The 21,103-nt window shown below is 44.9% G+C and overlaps 2 protein-coding genes across 5 annotated transcripts in view; one reads left to right on the top strand and one right to left on the bottom strand.

The window, feature by feature from the left end:
• Positions 1 to 10,043, top strand: part of STX8 (syntaxin 8) — a 162,256-nt gene extending 152,213 nt beyond the window's left edge. For 2 of the 3 annotated variants that reach the window (XM_044983248.1, XM_044983247.1), the window contains exon 8: positions 540 to 682. In XM_044983248.1, coding sequence (XP_044839183.1) covers positions 540 to 667 — 128 coding nt within the window. In that variant the 3' untranslated portion in view covers positions 668 to 682. Of the gene's footprint in view, positions 1 to 539; positions 683 to 8,942 lie in introns of those variants that run through there. The other variant, XM_044983249.1, reaches the window with a different exon arrangement.
• Positions 10,044 to 16,020: 5,977 nt separating this feature from the next.
• Positions 16,021 to 21,103, bottom strand: part of NTN1 (netrin 1) — a 208,264-nt gene continuing 203,181 nt past the window's right edge. For both annotated transcript variants that reach the window (XM_044983245.1, XM_044983246.1), the window contains one exon: positions 16,021 to 21,060. In XM_044983245.1, the coding sequence (XP_044839180.1) occupies positions 20,732 to 21,060 (329 nt within the window). In that variant the 3' untranslated portion in view covers positions 16,021 to 20,731. The remainder of the gene's footprint in view (positions 21,061 to 21,103) is intronic.

The following is a 21,103-nucleotide window of genomic DNA, read 5'->3' as shown; positions in this document are numbered from 1 at the left end:
TAGCACACAGTACTGAACCCTAGTTTCCTGTGTTCTTGATGTACAAAAAAACCAAGCCAAAACCCACACAGCTTACAAAATGGGTGGTCCAATTTGGCATTGAGTTCAGTTTCCAGCTGGCTTTAAGGTCTAACCCTTGTAGAGTTAATCACACCACTCCCAGTGGCAAAGGCATGGATTGCTTAGTCAAGTTCCCATCCAGAGGAGATGTTTCCCACAGCTGCTCTGATGTGGAGAAGAAGAAAAAAGCATTCCTAGTCACAGCAGTGATATGATTCTTTAGCCACAGCTGGGGCTCTATGGGTACCCCCAGACTGTGAATTCAAATGCAAAGTGGTGGACATGAGCCATCAGTAAGAGGGGAAGAGCCTATCCTTGCCATATGCTTTTATTTATTTCTCCCTGATTCTAAAGGTGCCACCAGTGCTCTGTGTGCAGAACACGGATTATGAATATGCTTCAGAACTTAGCAGGTTAAAATGACCATAAGAGGACTTTCACAGTAGAGTTCTCACCCTCCCTCCTTTCTCCCCTCTCAGCTGCATCCAGTGCCCCGTGGTCCCTCTCTCACCATCATTCTCCAGAGAAGCCTAATAAAACAGATGAGCCTCTCAGCACCGAACCTGGATTTGCGAAACCAAGGGGGAGCGGCAAATTCCGTGGTTGAAAATCAGACGCTGTGAGATCCAGAGCGTCAGATATTTGCAAAGACTGTGGTATCACCTTGGGGGCTGGAGAAGAGATTTCAAAGATCTGTGAGGGCCCAAGCCCTTGGGGTTTGCATAGGTCAAAACTAGTCCTTTAAATTTCACCAGGACATCAATTGCACAGAGCACAAGTGTAGTGTGTTCTCTTGAGTGAAACACTTTAATACGCCAGTAGCTGCAATCTGCACTAGCTGCAGTTTCTAGCCAGCCTTAAGGTGCAGCCCCATTTAAAGCACATCACGACAATCTAGCCTCAAAGTGGTAAAGGTCTTGGGAAGCCTCCAACTGAAAGGAGAGGGTGCAACCTTTGTGCTGAGCTCACATGGTAAAAGTTGTTCTTGGGAGGTCCTGTTACCGGGAGGTACAGAATCAGCTGCAATCTAAGATGACCCTCAAGTTGCAAGTCTGAGAAACGAGCAGCAAACGCACTGCCCTCACTATATTCTTCTTTCACACTGTCTTGTTTCTGCTTGCCTGAGAACCTTACGGCATTCTTACCTGTGCTGTGGTTAAACCCCATTCTCTGCTTGGCAGTGGGTAATTCTCTCAACTGCACACAATGGGTGGGGTGAAATGGAGAGGTGGAGCTGGGCATCATATCTGTATTGTAGACACGATAACACCTGTTCCCTCATTAGCTCTCCTGACAGCCCCATGGATTTGGTGAGCAAGAATGGTGACAGGGTGGAACTGTGCGCTGAAAATGCATGAGAGCTGCTCAGGCAGGAGGACAGTTATCCAACACTATGCCTCTAAGAAAGCCGGGGCAGAGCCATTCAAGAATAACTTATTCACACCTCCTAGTGTCTGCAGATGTGTCAGTACCAGCGCCTAACTTCAAGAATGTCAAACTGATAAGGGAGTAGGTGGCTCAGGGGACTGGGTCAGATATGCCAAGTCATTCCCGCTGGTGTCACTTGTTTGTATCTGAAGAAGCTTGGTAGTGACCTATCGCACTGCCATAGGGTAGCTATGTGAAATGAACTGGGGGTCTTGCAGTTCTTAATATCAATATTCACTCCCATCTAGCTGGCAGATTGATGGGGTGGTTGTGGGGAAGCTTCCATTGCTGTTGCCTATACTGTAGTCAGGGTCCCAAAGACGTCCCCCCTCTGGATCTAGACTCTAGCAGCAGAGTGAGTTGTGGGGCTTGCATGCAGGGTGAACAAGAAAAGCTTTTCAGCTACAAAGCAAATGCCTTTTTGTTATAGAAATGAAATGAATTGCTTCTTGCTTGCAAATGATACACTGAAGAGAAATATCCTTAACTTAATGTTATGTTTTCCACACTGTCTATCCAGCATATCTTCAGACTGTTGAAACTTTTGCATGTAGCCAGTAATGTTATGCGTCCCCTTTTAGAAGCTTATTACTGTATGTCCTAATTGGTACCATATTAAATGTAAGTAGTCAGTATACAGCAGGTATGGAGTGACTTTTAATGGTAAATCAATAGTCTGATAGAAACAGACCAGAAATTTTTGACACTTATTCAAGAGGGAGTTGTCAAAACAAGACATATTTATGACAGAGTTCCTGAATGCCTTTTCAAAGGCTCTTGAATTGCTGCCAGACGCTAAACACGCTCAACTTCCCAGGAGCTATATTCAGCACAAGAAGCGGATATTTCACAGTAAATATTGGCATGTCAGAAAATGGGCATTAAACGTTGACTTGACAAGCAAGAATTGGGTGCTTGTTATATGGCCGATGTGAAAAGCTGTCTCTTCATCAGGTTGTGCTCTTGTGCAGAAACTGCTACTAAGTTCAGACCATCATTACCATTAAAAATTAGAAATATGCTAAAGAAATGGTGAACCTCAGGTGCTCCCATAGCTTCCATTCCAAAAGGCAGCGGGAGTAACAGAGATTCTTGACAAGTGATGGCAAATGCAGGGTATGGCTCAGGCTGGCAGTAGGCATTCGCAGGTGAAACTACTGTGGTTCATTATCATTTTTAAGGCAGATTGTCTTATTCAGTAAATGACATTGTAAACCCCTCTGTAGGGGGAGGGTAGCGCTAAATCCTGATTAGGTTATAAATGGGAAAAAGAATTGTATGGTCTCATTCTGCTCTCTAGCAGGTATTTCTTTACCTATCTTTCCAGCATATCTGAAACTCTTGCGTGGATGTTGTAAAGTTACATGTACAAACAGTACCTGCAGCCTGGGCCACTTTTCAGCTCAGGACATGAGCTCTCACAAGCTAACCAAAGTGTGTCCAGGAATGGGACTCTTCAGAAGCAGTGCTGAGGTTTCACTCAGTGTCTCTCACCCTTTGGCATTGGTGCTGGATCAGCAGGAGGCTCTGTACTGCTAAGGGTATGATACTCTGAAAAAGATGGATGGCCCTGATTGCTGCTTGTTAATATCTGATCATAGTCAGGGGTAGAGCTGGTCCAAAAACCAAAAAACTATTTTCGCAAAACATGTTGAAGTTGTTTCCATATTAAAGTGTTCAAAAAGGACCCATTTTGACATGGCTTTTTTCAGTTTTTAAAAATTATTTTGAAATTTTTATTACACCCATTATTGAAACAATTATGAAACATTTTCATTTCAATCAGGTCTACATACAAGTCGAATGTTCAAATGTCTCGCTAAATCCCATCTCGTGCTTTCTTGAAATTCCTCCTGCAATTTCAGATGGAACAGATATTAGCCTCCTTGCAGATCCTTTTTGTGGTGCTTGTGTATGTTAAACAGCTGCCTAGTGTCATCCCAGAGCTGGCTGCATTTCAGTGGTGGATGAAGTGACTTGTATGTATTGGTTGTATATCCCTCCAAACGTGTTAAGTCAAAGACAGTATATCAATGCAAGATTATCCTAATCATAAACCATACCAGAATGAATCACAGTTGCCTCCAGTTTCCCAACCCCCCACTTACTATCTTTATAGCATGTACCAACTGACCCAAGTACTTCCTGAAGAAGTCTCTTTTTGTTTGTTTGTTTGCAGGGGGTGGGTGGATTCTGCACTCCCCTCACCTGGAGGCTGGGAAGAGAGGGGTTACTGAGCGAACCTTTGCCTGCTCTGGGGTTGTGTGCGGGAAGTGGGTATGTTTCCCAAGGGCAAAGGGGATCTTCACTCCCTAGGGTGGAGTAGTAAGGGGTGGGGAGAAGGACCCAGTGGTTCAGTCACTAATGAAGGAAGGACAGACTGGTGTTTTCTGTAGCTGTGCCTGGCATACTAGCAAAGAGTTATCAGCTCACAGCCCACAGGTTATGGTCTGTTAGTATCTGTGAACCCGCTAGCTCCCCCGATATTCAGCAAATATATTATTCAATTCACCCTTGCCACTCTTGGATGGGTGAGCATCTTGGTGGATCCAGTTTGTGCGCTGTCCAAAATACAACTGGAGCTCCTGTTTTGGTGGAGATTCAAAAGCTTAGCCTTTAGCGTAGCATTTTCTTGCTAATGTCTGCGAGATTTAGACAGAGGGCCTGTTGGGAGAGAGCATTCTGGATTCCCTACATCTCCAGGATTGGCTGTTCTTCAGCAGCATCCATATTCCAAATTCATCAGACTAAGGAACTACAAAAGAGCTGGCCATTCTCCAGTGGTTCATGTTTGCTGATTTGTTCCATTGATTATATGCAGATTACAACTTGCTTTTCTCACCTTCTCCTCTTTGTAAGCTTGTTAAATGAAGGTCTGCATCAACATTTCCCATACGATTCACACATGCATCTGTTCTTTCTTCCATTCTCTGTAAGTCCCACTTACCTCATCACTGAGTTTGTTCCGTGTGAACTTTCTTTGAGATGTTCCTTAGTGATGGGATGTTTACACTTCACAGTCCTGAAGCAAGAAAAGCCCAACAGGCAGAGAATCTAGAGTGCGTGATTACTGTCAAATCGTGTCAATGAGATTATTTATGAAAGCATGTCACACATTTTGCAATTTAATGGGTACAAAACTTTACAAATCCATATCCTTGTAATTGTCTACTTCAGATAGGCTTACAAGTATATGTTGATGAAGCACATCATGTGTGGTCATCTGCTGCTTACTTTTGTGTTTCCAAATGAAATGCCTAACTCTATGTATGCCAGTTTCCTTCAAGGAGCAAAACTTAGTTTTGTATTTTTCACCATGCGATGCTGCTGCTGCTGTATTTCACTTTCTTTTAAATCTCCCGGTCATTCTCCTATTGCATGTTAGCAACATTTTGATTAATCTTCTACTTTCCTGAAATCCTGCTGTATAATAATTCTGTTGATAAACAGATTTTCTTGGGAGTTGTCACAGAATAGTTATGCCCAATTAATTTTAGTTTTGTATCATTACAAATTCACACCTGTAGAGTATTTTGCAAGAAACCAATCTCAGTTGTCTCTTAATTGCTAAATTCAGTTGCATCAAAACTTCACTGAGGATTTTCACCCTCTAAATCTTTTTCCTGCAGCGCAAAAACATATTGGACAGCCAAAGTGTGTCACTATAATTACATGCCTTATTTCTTCCCAATTCCAGCAGCATTGTTCACTCCTAACCATGCCGTCGGAGAGAAATGTACAGTAACATTTAAAAATTGAGACACATTTTAACCATGTTTGAACTCAATCATATTCTAAATGTCGTCTGATGTCTCTGAAAGTTAATGGTCAATGTACAAGTTTCCAAGTTAATTGGTTTGGTTAAATGCACCATTCTTTCTCCTTTAATAAAGGAAAAGCAAATCTCTCGCTACCTATCTGTGCTCATGTTTTAGCATCCGTCACTGGAATATTTACATTAACGTGCACTAGGGAACTTGGAACGCGTGCAAGCAGGGTTCGACACCCTAGTGCACACTAGATTTTACACTCCTGTAGTGCGGACTACTGCACAGTGTAGACAAGTCCTCAGTGCCTCTCCAGAATCGCAAATAACAAACATCAATCTGTCTCTTCCTTCTTGGGGAGCAAGTTCCCTGATTATGGGCCAGAGCCTCACCTGGTGCAAGTCTGCATAGCTCCACTGGACTTATCTTGCCAGTTGAGACTCAGCCTTGCATTGTTGTGGGGGAGGGGTATTTGTCGGGGAGAGGAATTTACTGAGGGAAAGGCGAGTAGAAGAGAAGAGTTTTGTGTTTAGTTCTGTACACAGTGAGGCCCAGGGCTGCTCTCTTCACCTTCCAGAGATGAATTCCATAGGTTAAGTCCAGCTCCCACTTATGTCTGTCTCCCGCCCTTACAAGACGTGGTTTGTTGACAGGCTCATGGCTTCAGGGATGCACTGCTGTCATGGGAGACGATGGTTATGGAGGGAGAGCTGAGCTCTTAGGTAGTTAGAGCTAACGCTGCGGGAGGGCGTTGACTATAGCAAGGTTCTCTATTAAATGGGCAGCTGTGCATAGGGCGGAACACCAGGGCGATGTGTCAGTGACAACCTGTGTAGCTAAATGGACAGGCTGGAATGTTTTGTGCTGCTGGAGCTTTTTTCAGGGCATGTGGCTCCAGTATTTGATGCGAGTTGCAATAATCAAGGCTGACGGTCACACATGGATAGTTCACCATGGCAATGGTGAGCCAGGAGGCTGGGGCACTGTGCATAGTTTGCCATCCTGGCTCTTTGGAGTTTCCAGTAGTGTTGAGAAGGCCCAGAAGACCCCGACGCTGCAGATCAGCTTCCAGTTTGAAGGCAGATGCTCTTGATCATGGGGGATTTTGCACAGGGAGAGAGTATCTGTGAATCATTTCTCTCTTCCTACTGGCTTCTCCTTAGTGTTGTGTGGGTTTAACTCTCAACAGCTGCTCTTCCTCCAAATGCTGGTGTTGGCTAGTGTTGGGAGAGCTGGGGGGCTTACATGTCATGTACAGAAGAGGTAAGAGTCACGTGTCACCTGAGTACTCTGCCGGCACTTCAGTCAGTTTTTTCTCATCATGCTGTATGTGACCAAAGGGGCTAATCGTTCTTATCACAAGTCATTTGGGGAGGGATGCGAAATGGCAAATAAATTTTGTGAAACAATTCCACTTCCAAGGTAGCAGACGCCGTGCAGAAATTGTTGGGAAGGGTTTTGTGTGCGAGTTACTCTGCACGGATCTCCTGCTTTCATTTTCCTCTTCCATGGCAGTCAGTGTGTCTGGTAACAGGATCGTTAACTAAAAACTCCTCTGGCCCTGTGGCTTATTCCCCCGTGAAATGGCAGTGCTCCATCACATGGTCATTGGTTGCTGTGTAAATGAACACGAGCGGGAGAAGGTTCTCGACTTCAGGTACAGATAAGCAGCAGTAGCAGGTGTTTTCAGAGGTGCTTAAGGAAGTTAGGTTCACACCCCCTTTGAACATCAGTGGGTGTTATGGGGCCTAACACCCATAGGCTCCTTTGAAATTCTCGGTCAGAATGGTTTTCCATGCAGCACCAACAGCTCTTTAAAGAGTCTGTTATCTACCCTGAGATTTATGATTATTTCAAGAGTTTCCCAATTAGAATAAGAGCTGATGGTCAAGAACAAGTATTAGGCCAAATGAAACATGTCTGACACTCTCCAGTAGTTGACTTGTTTATCATCGGAGAAGCATGCTAACATTGGCTTCTCTGGAGTGGTAATTTAACAAATAACCATTAGGAAGAGCCAAATGCATGTCTAGTGCTCTGAGATATTGACAGGGTCAGACTGGCCAAGTGGTCCCAGTTCTAAATTCAGATAAAAAATAAAGTTGGTGGCAACCACATGGCACTGGAAAAAAATATGGCCCACTGGCATGGAAGCCGTTTCTGCACAGAAACCATGACACTATTTATGAAGAGCCATGTCTAATATCCTTTCCAGTTTGGAAAAAGAAGTTTATTTTAATACATCCTTTTTAATTGCTATGAGCTGGACTTGTAAATATTGTAAGTGGTTGAGTAATAGTCATCTGTTAGCAGACCAAATGGAAGGGACATTTTTTCCACTCTTTGAGCCCTAATATGGTTCACCCGACTCTAAAGGGGATACTTTAGTGCGGATGTTTTTTTTTAAAAAAAAAGTCTGTTTAATAATTCAAAGATGGTTTAATCTGAGGGGAAGCCAGTGTGTGGTGTTTCTGTTGAGTGAAATGCATAGGACACTGGGAAGCTATCCAGGAGGTTTTGCCAGGTGTTCGAATGCTAGGGGACTTGTCATTGTTTAGGAAAGAGAAGGGTTTATTACCAAAACTTGCAATGATCCACTCCATTTGCAAGATATAAAACTTGTATTTCAGCTAAGAGGGGCAGGTTATCTCCCTTATGTTTTGGAGGTTAGAGAGTACTCCAGTAGAACTAGCTTCATCTAGCAAGATATCACAAAACATGGTCTGGGAAAACCACTGTCCTTTTATCTCCGGCTTTCAGTCAGTCTGTATTGTGAATGAGAGCGAGCTTTGTGAGACTCAAATGCAGAGGGCTTGCAAAATTCTAGTCTGTCATTTTCCCAGAGCAATCTTTTTCTTTTTAATATGTGAATAGTTTTGTCCCTCTCCTCTTGCTAAGAGTGAATTTTGTACCGGAACTAGTAAACTGTCATAACATTTTGTAAACCCAGATTGTCAGGAATGTACAGCATATTGCACAAAGCAGGTTTGCTGCATGGTTTGGCACAGTACTCTCTGTTGTTGTTGTTGGGTTTTTTTTTTAAATGTTCATCGCCATTCATTTTCCTAAGTCAGATTTGTTTTGCACAGGTTAGTTTTGGTTTTTTGCTTTGCAAATAATTTTGCCTTGTAGTAGTAAAACTATTTAGGTCCTGGCAGCAATCTTCCTATGAAATTTTAGCCCTCACATGTCTTAGAGAGAGAGAGAGAGAGAGAGAGAACTAATTTATGATTCTGTAAATTCTACTAAACTTCATCAATCCTGCATGGTTTTAACTAACTGAATGGGACTGCTTGGAGAGTGTCGTGATAACCTTGTGTATAAAAGTCTCTTCAGGGCAGGGCTGAAGTTGTGTGGTGACTTGTTAAATCATTTACCTGTAGAATAGTTGAATTATTCTTGGGGAGACAGAACCAGAGACCAAATACACAGTGTCAGTCCTGATAGCTTTAAGCAAACTGCCCTTTCATAAATCATTTTTGTAGTCCGATTTCTATACATATATAACATGTAAAGATCTGGTTTTAGTTAGAATTGAAAACTTTTGGGCAGCCAAGTTTCTAACCTACTTTATTGTTTAGGGTGATGTAAGGGGACTCAAACTAAGTTTCCTTTTAAAAATTTTTTTTTTAAAAATCCTTCCGATGAGATGAAGATGGTAACTTAATTTTGCTTTGTCTGTTTCAGGAATGTTGGTGGTGATTGTGTTGTTGCTGATTGCAATTGCTGTGGTTGCCGTCTGGCCAACACACTAACGCAAGTGCGGGGACCATCAGAGATGCCACTTAGCAGCAGCAGCAGCAGCAGCAGCAGAGCTGGACAATATCAGAGGATGCAAACAACTCCATTGCAAACACGTTTTGTGTGTTAAGTAAACTCAGTATTAGAATGAAGACGTTGCTGCACGCAATGCACAGCCAGAGGGCTGTGGCTAGTTTGGAGCATTTGAACTTCAAAAGGACTCTTTTCCTTCCTTGCTTTTGTACTTCAGAGGGACACAACTGGAGTAGATGCATCTTTTAAGAGATTTACCCTTCAGTGCAACTGGCTCTAAGCAAGCAATCGGCCCCTTTTGTTGAGAGATCAGTCATCCTGAGGGTTTAATGTACTGTGTACTGCTCCTGCATAGTTTGTGTGGGATATGTCTGGAGTTCCTCCTCTCTTGCTAAATGATGATCTTCTGAACCAAGATTTTGCATCTTATAAAGAAGTGAGTGTTGTAAGGAATTGATTGATGCTAAGTTTCAATGAAGTTGGAGGGTCAGAGAGCAGGCACAGCTTGAGACTTAAAAGCCTGGTGATGAGGGTAGAACAGAATATAAGGACTCAGATGTACCTTACAAACATAAGTATGAGGCAATCTTTGGCTGTTGTGAGAGAATTACCAGTGTTGATCTGCACAGATCGAAATGCAAACAACTGTGGAGCTTTCCAACATTTAACACAACCGGGTGTAGAACAGCGGAAAGCTTTGCCCGACGTGCTCATAAGGGGGGAAAGTGTCTTTCTGCTAACTATTCTCTGGGGTACGTTTACCCCAACTGCCTAACTTCAGAAGTCCTGCTACAGTGAATAGACTAGTCTCAAGACCAGAGATGTGCACAGCTTTCTTTTATCATTTTTCATAACTGTTAAAACTGCAAAGGAAAATATTACGAGTATTAAAAAAAAATGAAAAAAGAATGTAATGCTCATTGCTCTCCCAAAAATCATCATTTTGTTATGTGCCAACTTAATTGTCAGAACTGATAGAGCAATAACAACACTGAATAAAAGCTGATCCATTTACATGCTGCTTTTTATTGGCATGGTTATTGGAAACAATAAAAAACTCTTAATATTTTAAAGGTCTTTTGTTTGTTTCCTAGAGATTGATATTGAGGAGCGAAAGAAACTGGCTCCTTAGACTTCCAGTTTCATTTGAAATGTCTCTCTCGTACTTTTCAATGTTTGTTTGTTTTTCAGCCCCAAGCTGGTGCTCATGTGTCTTACTCCTTAAAAACAGAATATGTGCAATTATAGATATGAATTTAATTCTTGGCACTAGCAATCAAAACCCTACCTCCCCCAAACTAGTGCAGTGGGTAGCAGCAGTGCAAACCTAGTGTGTAGAGCGCACTGGGCTGAGATTCAAGAGACCTGGGTCCTAGTCCCAGCTTTGCCACTGGCATGATGCGTGCCTTGCACAAGTCCTTTAAATCGCTCCATGCCTCAGTCTCCCCATCTGTAAAATGGGGATAATGACACTAATCTCCTTTGTTAAAGCGCTTTGAGCTCTGTGGCTACAAATCACTCCAGAAGAACTAATTATTATTCTTGTTAAGCTTCTCCAACACCATCTTCTGCCACTGTGCCTCAACCAGACCTAAGCGTTCAGGCTCCATGAGCCAGTCACACCAGGAGCATATGCTGAAACTATGGTGCTAATTGTGGTGGTGGTTTTTGTGGTGCACAGGTCACTCTGGAAGCTGGATGGATCTAGAAGAGTGATTTCAAAATGACTATTCATTCCAAATTTTCTTTGTTTTATATAAAATAAAATAAAAAAGGTCAAAATCAAAATAAGTTTTGATTGAGCTGAAACAAATGTTTTCAGAATTTTGATTTGGGATGAAAAAAATTTCAAACTCTCAATTTTTTTTCCATAGGACAGAAAATCTGTTTTTCAACCAGCTCTTCACAGCCTGAGCTATTGCACTCCTGGCTGATGTTTCAGTGTACGGGTAGCCAAAGTGGGGAATGCAGATGATATGGGAGGCGGATACACAGGTGAACAAACCACTAAGTGAGTTTTAACCTGGCAACTAAGGGAAGTGGGATAAACACAGCCATGTATTAGAGAGTGAAAAATACCTTGTCTTCTGTGCAGTAAAACCCAAGGACTCAGCGCCCCTCTATCCTGCATTGCTGGGAAAGGCTCTTCTGAAAAGATCAGACGACTCAGTTAAGTCAAAATTGTTTAGGCCTCAGGGTCATGCCTGTTTGCGCGTTGTCACTTGGAGAGGAGCTCTGTATTCAAACAGCCGCAGGAGAAAGCAAGAGGCCGTTTAACCACTGCATGTTTTGCAGGACGTTCTCAACGATCTTATTGCTTGACTTTTCTCCAGTATAAATGGAGCTTTTAAACCCAGCCACTCCAGCCGAAAACAAATAATTGTGGTTCCTGGTGTTGTATTTAAAATCTGCATTCGAGCAGTTTCTGTGTTAAGGAACCTGAAGAACCTGTCTTTTAATTAAAACTGCCATTTACAGGGGGGAATTCGGGTTTTATTTGAAATCCTTGGATACGCTGATCAGAATAAATTGTGCCACTGTTCTGTGCAACATTCTGGGTCCATTCTGTAGGGGCTTTTTAAAAGCTGCTTTCTGATTTGTTGTATTCTTGGGGGACAAAATTTCTGGGGCATAAGGAAGGAGAACCAGTGAGTCTTATTGCTGAAATATTTAACAAAGGTCCTTAGATTTGCCCTTTAAATAACATTAAACATGGCATGTGGGTGAGGAGTTTTATTAAAAAAGAGAGAAGTGGATTTGGCAGGGCTTTCATGGTGTATGTGGAAACCTTTTGTGTTTTACTGCTCTTTGGAAGGGAAGGCTAAAATAAACAGACTGGTTTCATTGTCTACAAGCGAGTGGAACTGAAGAGTGCGAAGTGTGATCAGTCTGAGCTCAGTGCATTTTCGGTTTATTCTATTTAATGAATTTTATGAGCTGGTTGCTGTGGCATCTGAGCACGTGACACAAATGAAAATCAAGCAACAAGTTTAAATTGCCTAGAGTAGACACCAAGGACACCCCCACTCCCTGTCCAGAGCCATTCCTGCCCATCATAAGCCAGCCACCACCATCCCCAGCAAAGGTCCATATAATCAGACTCATGCTTGATCAGAGAGAGACGCCTTTCATTGTGTGTTCCTGTTGAGACTCCCCAACTGCAGTGGGCCTGGTGGCCGATGGAAGCTTATCTCACAGCTGGGAACCCTCTGTCTCCAATCTCCCAGGAATGCATTTTAGGGGAGGATGAACCAAAGCAGCTTAGCTTAGTGGTGCATAGACAGAGAGGTCACCTGTAACAAAGCCTGGACTCAGATATAGCTAGGACCTTAGAGTTGGAAATCAATGCCTTGACTGTCCCCTAGCAGCAATGGGGAAACCAGTGCAGTTCAATATGTTTATTAATTTGGTTTTAAATACACTCCAACTAGAAATAAGGGTCTTTTTAATAGCCAGGGTAAGTAACCATTGGAACAACTTACCTAGAGATGTGGTGGATTCTCCATCACCTGAAGTTTTTAAATCAAGGCTGGAGAGCTTTCTAAAAGAGGTGGTCTAGCTCACCTGGAAGTTATGGGCTTGATGCAGACATTATTAGGCAGTGCTCTTAGGCCTGCTATGCAGGAGGCCAAATTAGGTTATCACGATGGACGCTTCTGGCCTTTAAAAATCTGAGAGTAAAAGAACCCACCCTGGGGTTGAGGCACCCTGGCATGAATTAATACGGTGCATAGCCCTGCTCAAGCCTTACCCAACCTGAAAGGGAAACGAATCCCTGGGCTCCCGTAGCTGGGAAACTCTACATCCTGGCAGACGGTCAGCTGTTCCACATGCATCCTGGCCAATAAAACCTCAGTCCCCAGGTACTCATCCCCAGGGATCTCACCGGCTTTGCAGAGGTAGAGAGTTCTCCTTTCCTTCTGTGCCAGCCTAAAATGTGATAAGCAAAGTGCCCTGTGCTTGCTCAGTGTGGTCAAGCCCTTAATATTTACCTTGAAGGGATGAAAACATTCAGCTCAACTAAATGCTTCTTCATAGGAAGGCCAATCATCTCCCAAGGCCTGGATTTCTGGATGGAAGCATCCTCCAAGAAGAGATCCTTTGTCCCCTCTCAGAAAAGTCTGTTAGACAAGCAGTGTAGCTGTAGCTGTGTCAGTCTCAGGATATTAGAGAGACAAGCTTTCGAGCCACACACCACTCTTCTTTAGGCCAAGAGCTCTGCATGGTTCGAAAGCTTCTCTCTCTCTCTCCCTCACCAACAGAAGTTGGTCCAATAAACGATATTCACTCACCCACCCTGGTTCTCTATTACACAAGGAGTCTGGCAGGACAGGATGGCGAGATGGGTGACTACGATCGAAGAGGTTACAGGCAGGTCCCTTGGAGACCCATCCACTCCATAAATAAGTGTTCTGGGTAGGTGTCCATGCCTCCACTGATGCAGCTTTCTGCCAGTGCGTCCTCAGAGCAGACAAGTTGATAGGTTTGTTTTCCCTTCCCTATTTGACTCATTGGTGCTGCTGTTAAGAACCTAGGAGTACAGACTGCTGGAGGCTCTTGCTCCTGAAAAGGGAATTTCCATTACCTGTAGCTAGCTTTGGGTGCAGGTAGCTCTGACATACCACACACCTGTGCAGTTATTGGTAGGGTGCATTGTTGCATTGTTTTCTGTTGAATGAACATGTGCTCTGGAGTCTAAAATGCTTTTCTCTCTCTTCATTGTTTCCAATTTTAATTTCTCTTTGTTAAGCGGGTAAAATACCAGAGTGGGCCAAAATACAAAGTGCAAACTCTCTGATGTTCTGCTGTACAGTAAATCTGCTGTGAACGGCACTTATTTCTGTTGGAGTCTAGTTCCTACACTCAGAATAAATGAGCCCTTAAAGCTGTTACACCTTGTTAAATTACCTTTCTTATTGCTTATTTTTACAGCGCTCCACTGATGCAGCAGCTACTGTTGCTGCTCCAGGAAGGATAATTTCATTAGGCACTGAGCATGTCAGGCCAGAATTCACATCCCAGAGCCAATCATCAGCCAGGGTTACCCCAGAATTCACATCCTAGAGCCAATCGTCAGCCAGGGTTACCCCAGAATTCACATCCCAGAGCCAATCATCAGCCAGGGTTACCCCAGAATTCACATCCCAGAGCCAATCATCAGCCAGGGTTACCCCAGAATTCACATCCTAGAGCCAATCGTCAGCCAGGGTTACCCCAAAATTCACATCCTAGAGCCAGTCGTCAGCCAGGATTACCCCAGAGCCTTTTGAAGGGACTTCTTTATGCTTTGAGCTGTGAGGAGAAGTGAGAACACTACTGAGAGGTTCTGGGATTTGTGCCGAGGGCGAGGGAGGAAAGGCCAAGGCAGGTGCTAAAGCCGCATGTACACCCCTCGTTCAGCTCATTTCCCCCAGTTCTCAGAGCTGCTGCCGTTTCTCCTTCACAGACCATTAGCTAAAAGCAGGAAAAACCTGGTAAATCTATTTTCACTTTTTTAAAGCTTCAATCAAGATTTCCAAAGAGGAGGTGGCAGCGTGTTTGACCCATATGCCTCTGCCATAAAGATCTGAGATTGCTGACCTCCAAGCTGTTTTTGAACTAATAAATTATTGTAGACGTTAAGGGCTAGAAGAGACGGTTTGGGTCGCTCAGTGTGACCTCTGTGCAATTCACAGGATCTTTGCCCGCATTATTCCCTCTCACAGCATTTGGGTGTCTGGAAGCCTCCCCTCCAAATGCCACCCTCTGCTCTGCTTAACTTGTCATGTAATGTTTTAATTCGTGGCTCATTTCTTCCTGAAACAGGCTGCCTGGTATGAAATCTAGCCACACTCATGGTCGTGCAGCATCAGTAACCGCTGACATCCTGAGATCTTTATTGCAACTGAGAGGGAGATTTGTAGTTTTCAACACAAGTCGCTCTCAAAACAAGCCTGGGCCGGATTCCTGAAGGATGCATGTTCCTTTGCCGTTCTTACACCTTTTCCTCAGGCTACATTTCCCGTATCTTCTGATGCCCTGGATCTTACCAGCATGTTGAAAACCTCACCTCCTCAGAGACCTAACCTGAAATGCTGTGGGGCCAGCAGAACGGCGGGAGAACGTGGAGGGGGAGGAGGTGCAAGGATGGGAGGAATGAGTGGAGGGGAAATAAGACAAGGGAGTAAATCATTATTCATGTCAGGGTTGGCCCTGGCCAGGGTTCTGGGCTTTGCTTGGCTTTCTCAGAGTGCTTGCTGCACAGGCTGTGTCATCAGGGAAAGTCCTAAGGAGTCCTGGCCCTGCCCCCACCATGGGAAGGGATTTCTTTAATCGTCCATCGGTTCCCACGTGCACGGAACTGGATGCGGCTGGGAATGCCTGGGAGCAGAGCGGAGTCGTGCAGGGTGGCTCAGAGACTTGCTAATGGGACACAAGAACCTAAGTCGCCCATTCAAACCCATCCCACCCCATTAGTCAGTCCCATCCCATGGGATACTCAGTGGCCTCCATGTGCTACATTGGGGAGGTGGGTTCCTGCTGGGGAGGCGTCTGCATCACGGAAACCACCACCTCCGGCAATAATTCATTCCACTGCTGGCATCCTCAGGGAGAGGCCATTTAACGCCGCACCCTTGGGAGTCACTGGCCTGGCCGGGACTGAGGCATGGTACTGGGGCAGTGGAGGGAGGTTAGCTGTGCTGCTGCTTGTGTTTGTACCAAGGACCGGAAACCTGGCAACATTCACCAGCACTAAATCCCCAAATTCTGCTGTTTGCTGCCCGCATGGACTGGAGCCAGGCTGCTATATTACTGTTAGGCTCCTCCCTCGGCACCCATCCCCAAAGTGTTGATTGCGCAGCGTGTTAGGGAACGCCCAAGGGCAGGTCCCGATCCACCAGGCTGATCCCAACTCTGCTAAGAGCTACTGGGGCCTGTATCCCATGCATTAGAGCCCCTCTTTCAGCACGACGTAACTAAAAAGACTGGCCTAGGACGAGTACAGTTTACAAGAGTTTATTCAACTGGTTTCTGACTTGAATTCTACCAAGTGGGTGCTGAACAGTTACAAGCTCCGTCTGGTTCAGTTACAGCCATCTAACAAAACAAAACAAAAAGACAACTTGGAAAAAAAAATAAGAAAATCCACAACTTTTTCACGTCATTAAATATATTCATATATAATAACCATAATATATTAGTATGCATTGTAAAGAAACATTGCCCAAAACAGTATGTAATGGTCATAACTAAACAACATTTACAATTCAAGATATTAACAGAGATAAACAAAAAACACAGGTTTTTCTGCCAGGTCTGTGTAACAGGAGAAAAGGCGAGTGGGTGGGGGTGTGTGCAGGGGCGGGGAAGGGACACAGAATGAAACAAACAAAACAACTTTTGTTTAATGCTACTGTGGAGTGATGATTGTTTTGGCATTTCAGCTGCTTTCCAGAATCGCTTGGTTGGCACCGCAGCCCTTTACCCTGTTACAAATTCCACGTTACACTTCCTCAGAGGCCCTAGGGAGATATTTACTTATTTTTGTGTTGTTCAAGTTACCATCACGTTCCACCACTGTGTGTGACCCTGAATGATCACTGCCGGTACAGAACTCTCTGAAAGCCCTTCGTCCTCTCCCTGGGGCCCCGGGTTTTTCTCTTGTTGTCTCGGGTGATGATTTTGGTTCTTTCCCCTGTAAGACTCAGATGAGGGTTTTTTTCATTTCAGTGGAACATTCTGACAAGGCTCTCGGTTTCCGGGGAGAGCACTACAGCGTGACATTTAATTCACATCAGCCACTGGACTAGCAGGCCTGAACTAATCAGCCACCGATCCGCCTGCTTTTAGGTGATGGGTATAAATTCCTTGCTGGCTGGTATATGGGGTTGCCTTATAGGCTACCGCCAGATGAAGAGCTGTAGGATTCTTCTGAGGAGCAGCCGCCCCTATGGAAGTTGTTACCCAAAGAGCATAATCCGGGCCCTACTAAAGTCCAGGGGGTTTGTCCTTAAAGAGAAGCCAGCAGCCTGTGGGAAATACTTACTTCATAAGACACCCCCTGAAAGGCAGCTTGTTTTGCTTCGCTTTACCTAGTGGTGATGGAGATTGTATATGTTACACATGCTCAGTATTCTGTATGAACGTATTACGCACAGCTAAAGAGGGATACTTCTTAGGCGTGGGTGGAGCGAAACAAGCCGCTCGGACTTGTTGGCAAGCGCAAAAGTAAAAAACTGAACCCCAAAAAGACAGTATTTGTTAGGGTTAGGGCTTGCACGGCAGGGGAGGGGGGTTGTTTAAAAAAATCGACAATATACTTCTGGTTAACAAAATTTGAGCGCGTTTGTTTTACATCTCGTACTAACTATACAAACCAATTTCTTGGTTTTCTTTTTATTTATTTTCCTTTTACTGTCTGGAGTACCCATGGCCCTTTGCAGTGTTTCAGCCGATAAATAACCTGTGTTGGAGGCGTGAACATTTTCTGCATGTTCTTCCAGGGGTTCTTCCAAAAATGTTAAAAGCAATAGCCCGAGGGGTGGGGGTTTGCTTTTTAAAGTTTATAATTTTTTGTTTTGGATGCCACCCTAGGTGCCGGGCTCCAGGTTAACAATGCTAGCTCCACAAACCCAAACGTGGAAGTGTCTGCCATTGGACGGCTAGCCATCGTGGGGAATGCAGCAACTCCGCCTGGAAGGCAAAGCTGCTGCCCCGAGGGACCTTGCTGCAGTTCAATGTGCATTTGGGCAACGCGAGTGCAGGAGGCATGTGCTGCATGCCAGCCAAACCTCAGGCACTGGGGCAGGTACCTGTGTTTTGAGGTTATACTAAACGCAAACTAGGGAGCTGGGGTTGTAAAAGGCACTGGAGGGTACCCACCTACCACTGAAACTCCCTTCTCACTCCAGCCACAGGCTACCTTGGAAATCTTAGTTGGAAAACCTCATTAGCCGGTTGAGTGAGCTTTGGGATTATCAACAGAACATCCTCATAGCGTTACACAGCAGCCTGCCTAGAGCTCTCCTGGAATAGCGTTTTTTGTTTTGTTTGTTTTTTGCAATCATTCCTTAGCTGTAGCTAAGCCTTTACCGCATGTAGTGGCTGGCAGCTGCAGGGTGATGGGACTCAACTGGGTGTGCTGTACCACAAGAGCAGCCAGAGCAGCTGGGTGCCATGAAGCACAGACAGATCTCCAAGCCAATGCAGGCTCTCAAGGACTGTACTTTGGCCCAGTCCAATTTAATCAGTGTGGCCAACAGTTTATGCTCTCAAGTACATATTTAGGTACCTGAGGGTGAGATTTTCAAAAGCGTGCAAGTGACGTAGGAGCACTAGTCCCACTGACTTCAAAAGTGTTTGCCTTTAACACCAGATGCCCCTTTTTCTTTCTGGCCGGTGGTCAGTAAACGGGGATGCGAGACAAATACTTGGTTTTGCTGAACACTCACTGCCACGGAGTGGTCTGTATATTTTCTCTCCTAACGACTACATTTGCTTTACTTAAGCCTTGTAATTCACACCAAGGGTCAGACAAGCTCAGAGGAGCTGGTTTCCCCATCCCAGCCATGAATTTCAACTCCCCCAGCCTGCTCTGCGTTTCACTGGGCACCTCTCCATTTTACACCGATTTACATCGCTGCCTTGCTTTAGGGCGGTTTATGTCATTATATAAATATTGTCAATTGCTATAAAACAAGGCAAAACTGCTGGAAAATGTCATAAAATGGATGTTTCCAAGTTTCCTAACAGGAAAAGTATCAGGGAGGTTTTGATTTTTGTAGCATGGGCATCGTAGAGATTGAGTCTGAATTGTGCACCCAAGTTGCGCCCGTTTTTTGTTGTTGTTTTACAAGCAGTTGCTTGTACAAGTTGTGTGTGAGTGCAAACCTCCTTCACCCCTTATGAGCCTAATGTGGAAGCTAAGAAAAATCTGCACCGTGGCTTTAACAAAGCAGAAGTGCCACAGGCTCCATGGAGGAGTTAAGCCCCTCAAACGCGAGTCTGAGCTGATCTGCCCCAACCGCTCCACCATAGCAGTGTTATAATGGTGAGGTGCTGAATATCAGCAATGCCTACGGAAGCCAAGAGAGAGCCGAATACAGCCTCTGCCTAGAAGAATTGACCTCGGTTCTCTCATTTATACTGGCAGATTATTGTTCTGCTTTGGGAAAGTTTTGTTTCTACAGTGGCTAAATGGGTAGAGCCTTTTGCATCTAGTCGCTTTAGCTAGTGTTTCTCCCGGCGCAGGGATATACATCATGTACATCAGCTGGGGCTGAAGTAGCACACAGGCCTTCATGCTGGCCCCTCAGCACAGGCATGAATCTGCGTTTGAAGCTTTGCGTTATTACCTGCTGCTCTAGCGCAAATCCCCAAAAGAGACGCATTCAACCTGATGCTGAACAAATATCTCCACTTCTCGTCATCACTTGCATGAGAAATGAGAAGACAGGGGGCCAGCTGTCTCAGCGACACGTGAGGACTCTCAGGGGCAGGAAGTAACGTGACTGTGTGGGCTTCCCAGCAGTTTGCCCAGTGGGGCCTTCATCTTCTGAGTAACATTTAAAGGGGGGCGGGAGGGTTGGGGAAGGCGCAGTGGATTGTGAAGGCCTAGTTGGGTACGGAAGCGAAGCTACTGCCAGCAAAGAGTTTGGAAAGAAGCCTCCAAGCAAAGCCTGGGCACCAACCTCCCTTAGGTGCTTCTGCAAATCTTCTCCTCCTGTCTCCTCCACTCTCTGGATTTAACACGGCGATGACTGGCCATTGGCAAATGGGACCTGAATTATTAAATGCTAGACTGAGGATTGTCAGCTGGGAGGTGGATCCGTGTGTGCCGCGACGTGGTTCAGTGCATATCTTGTGCTAACCAGCTGGCATCTCAACAGCATGCAGCTCTCCTTTAAAAATCTGGATTTGAATCCGACAGGAATAGCTGGGCCATGCTTCCAAAGTTAGGTGCATGTGTAACACACCGACTATTGTGTTGCCTTCTAGTGGCTGCTCCACACACAGTGTAAGAGGCACACTGTTGTGTGGGTGCAAGCAGGTACTAATAAACAAGCACCATCACACACGCCCAACTTTGAAAATCGAGCCCTGTCTCTTAGATACTGTACAGCAGGCAATTGATTATTAGAACTATATTTTACTGAAGACCATTCAAGTAACCAGTGTTAATTGATCCTCAAATATGTCCTCAATGATCAATTTCTAATTAGTTCCCCTACAATAATTGTCTCGTTCAACCTAAAATGAGAAAATGTGATTCTGGGGTAGGAAAGTTAATTTCCAGCATTGCCGTTGGTTAGTTTCTTGGCTTTGGAACTAGCGGGCGTTAGCAGTTTTAAGGCAGTTTGGCGTCTGTGATCTCTTTGACACAAAGGGGCGAAATAAGCGAGGGGACCACGGGAACTGGTAACTGAACAAGCCTGGGTGCTGTGGCGATCGAGGCAGCGCAGGCCCCAATCCAGCCTCATGGCGCAAAGGTTTTGTGTGTGTGTGTGTGTGTGGTTTTTTTTTTCTGTACTATGAGGTGCAAACTTGGCAGTCCCACAGAAGTGATTCCCCTACATCCCACCCGCCCGCCCCCCCGACACACACAAACTGCAAAGTGAGTTCCTTCACAAAATCCCTAATCCCAATCCCTATCTGCTCCAGGTTCTACACAAAGCAGCATGCACAGTCTCTCTTTCTCTCGCGCTCCGCTGCCGCCTGTTCCTTTAGGCTTTCTTACACTTCCCCTTCTTCTCCCGTTGCTGGAACTTCCTGAGCCGCCGAGCCCATGTGTCCCTCCACTGTATCACCAAGCTGCTCTTGTCCGCTACGATCCCATTCTGGTCCGGCGAGTCTTCGTCATTGCCCAGCAGCAAGTACTTCTTCATGGGCTTGATTTTCGGGCACTTGCATGCTATGTCCTTGGAGCGGATCCACAGGATCTGGTCTCCACGCCGTATCCGGTTGGTCCCTTGTTTGTACACAGAGATGATGTTGACGGTGAACTTCCACCAGTCGCCAGCTTTGTCGGCCTTCAGGATGTGGATCTGCACAGCTGGAAAAAGACAAGAAAAGGAAGCAAGTTGAGGCTTGTTTTT

Source organism: Mauremys mutica, chromosome 12 (genome assembly GCF_020497125.1).
Source record: "Mauremys mutica isolate MM-2020 ecotype Southern chromosome 12, ASM2049712v1, whole genome shotgun sequence".
NCBI lineage: Eukaryota > Metazoa > Chordata > Testudines > Geoemydidae > Mauremys > Mauremys mutica.
This window is presented reverse-complemented; position numbering and strand designations above follow the sequence as displayed.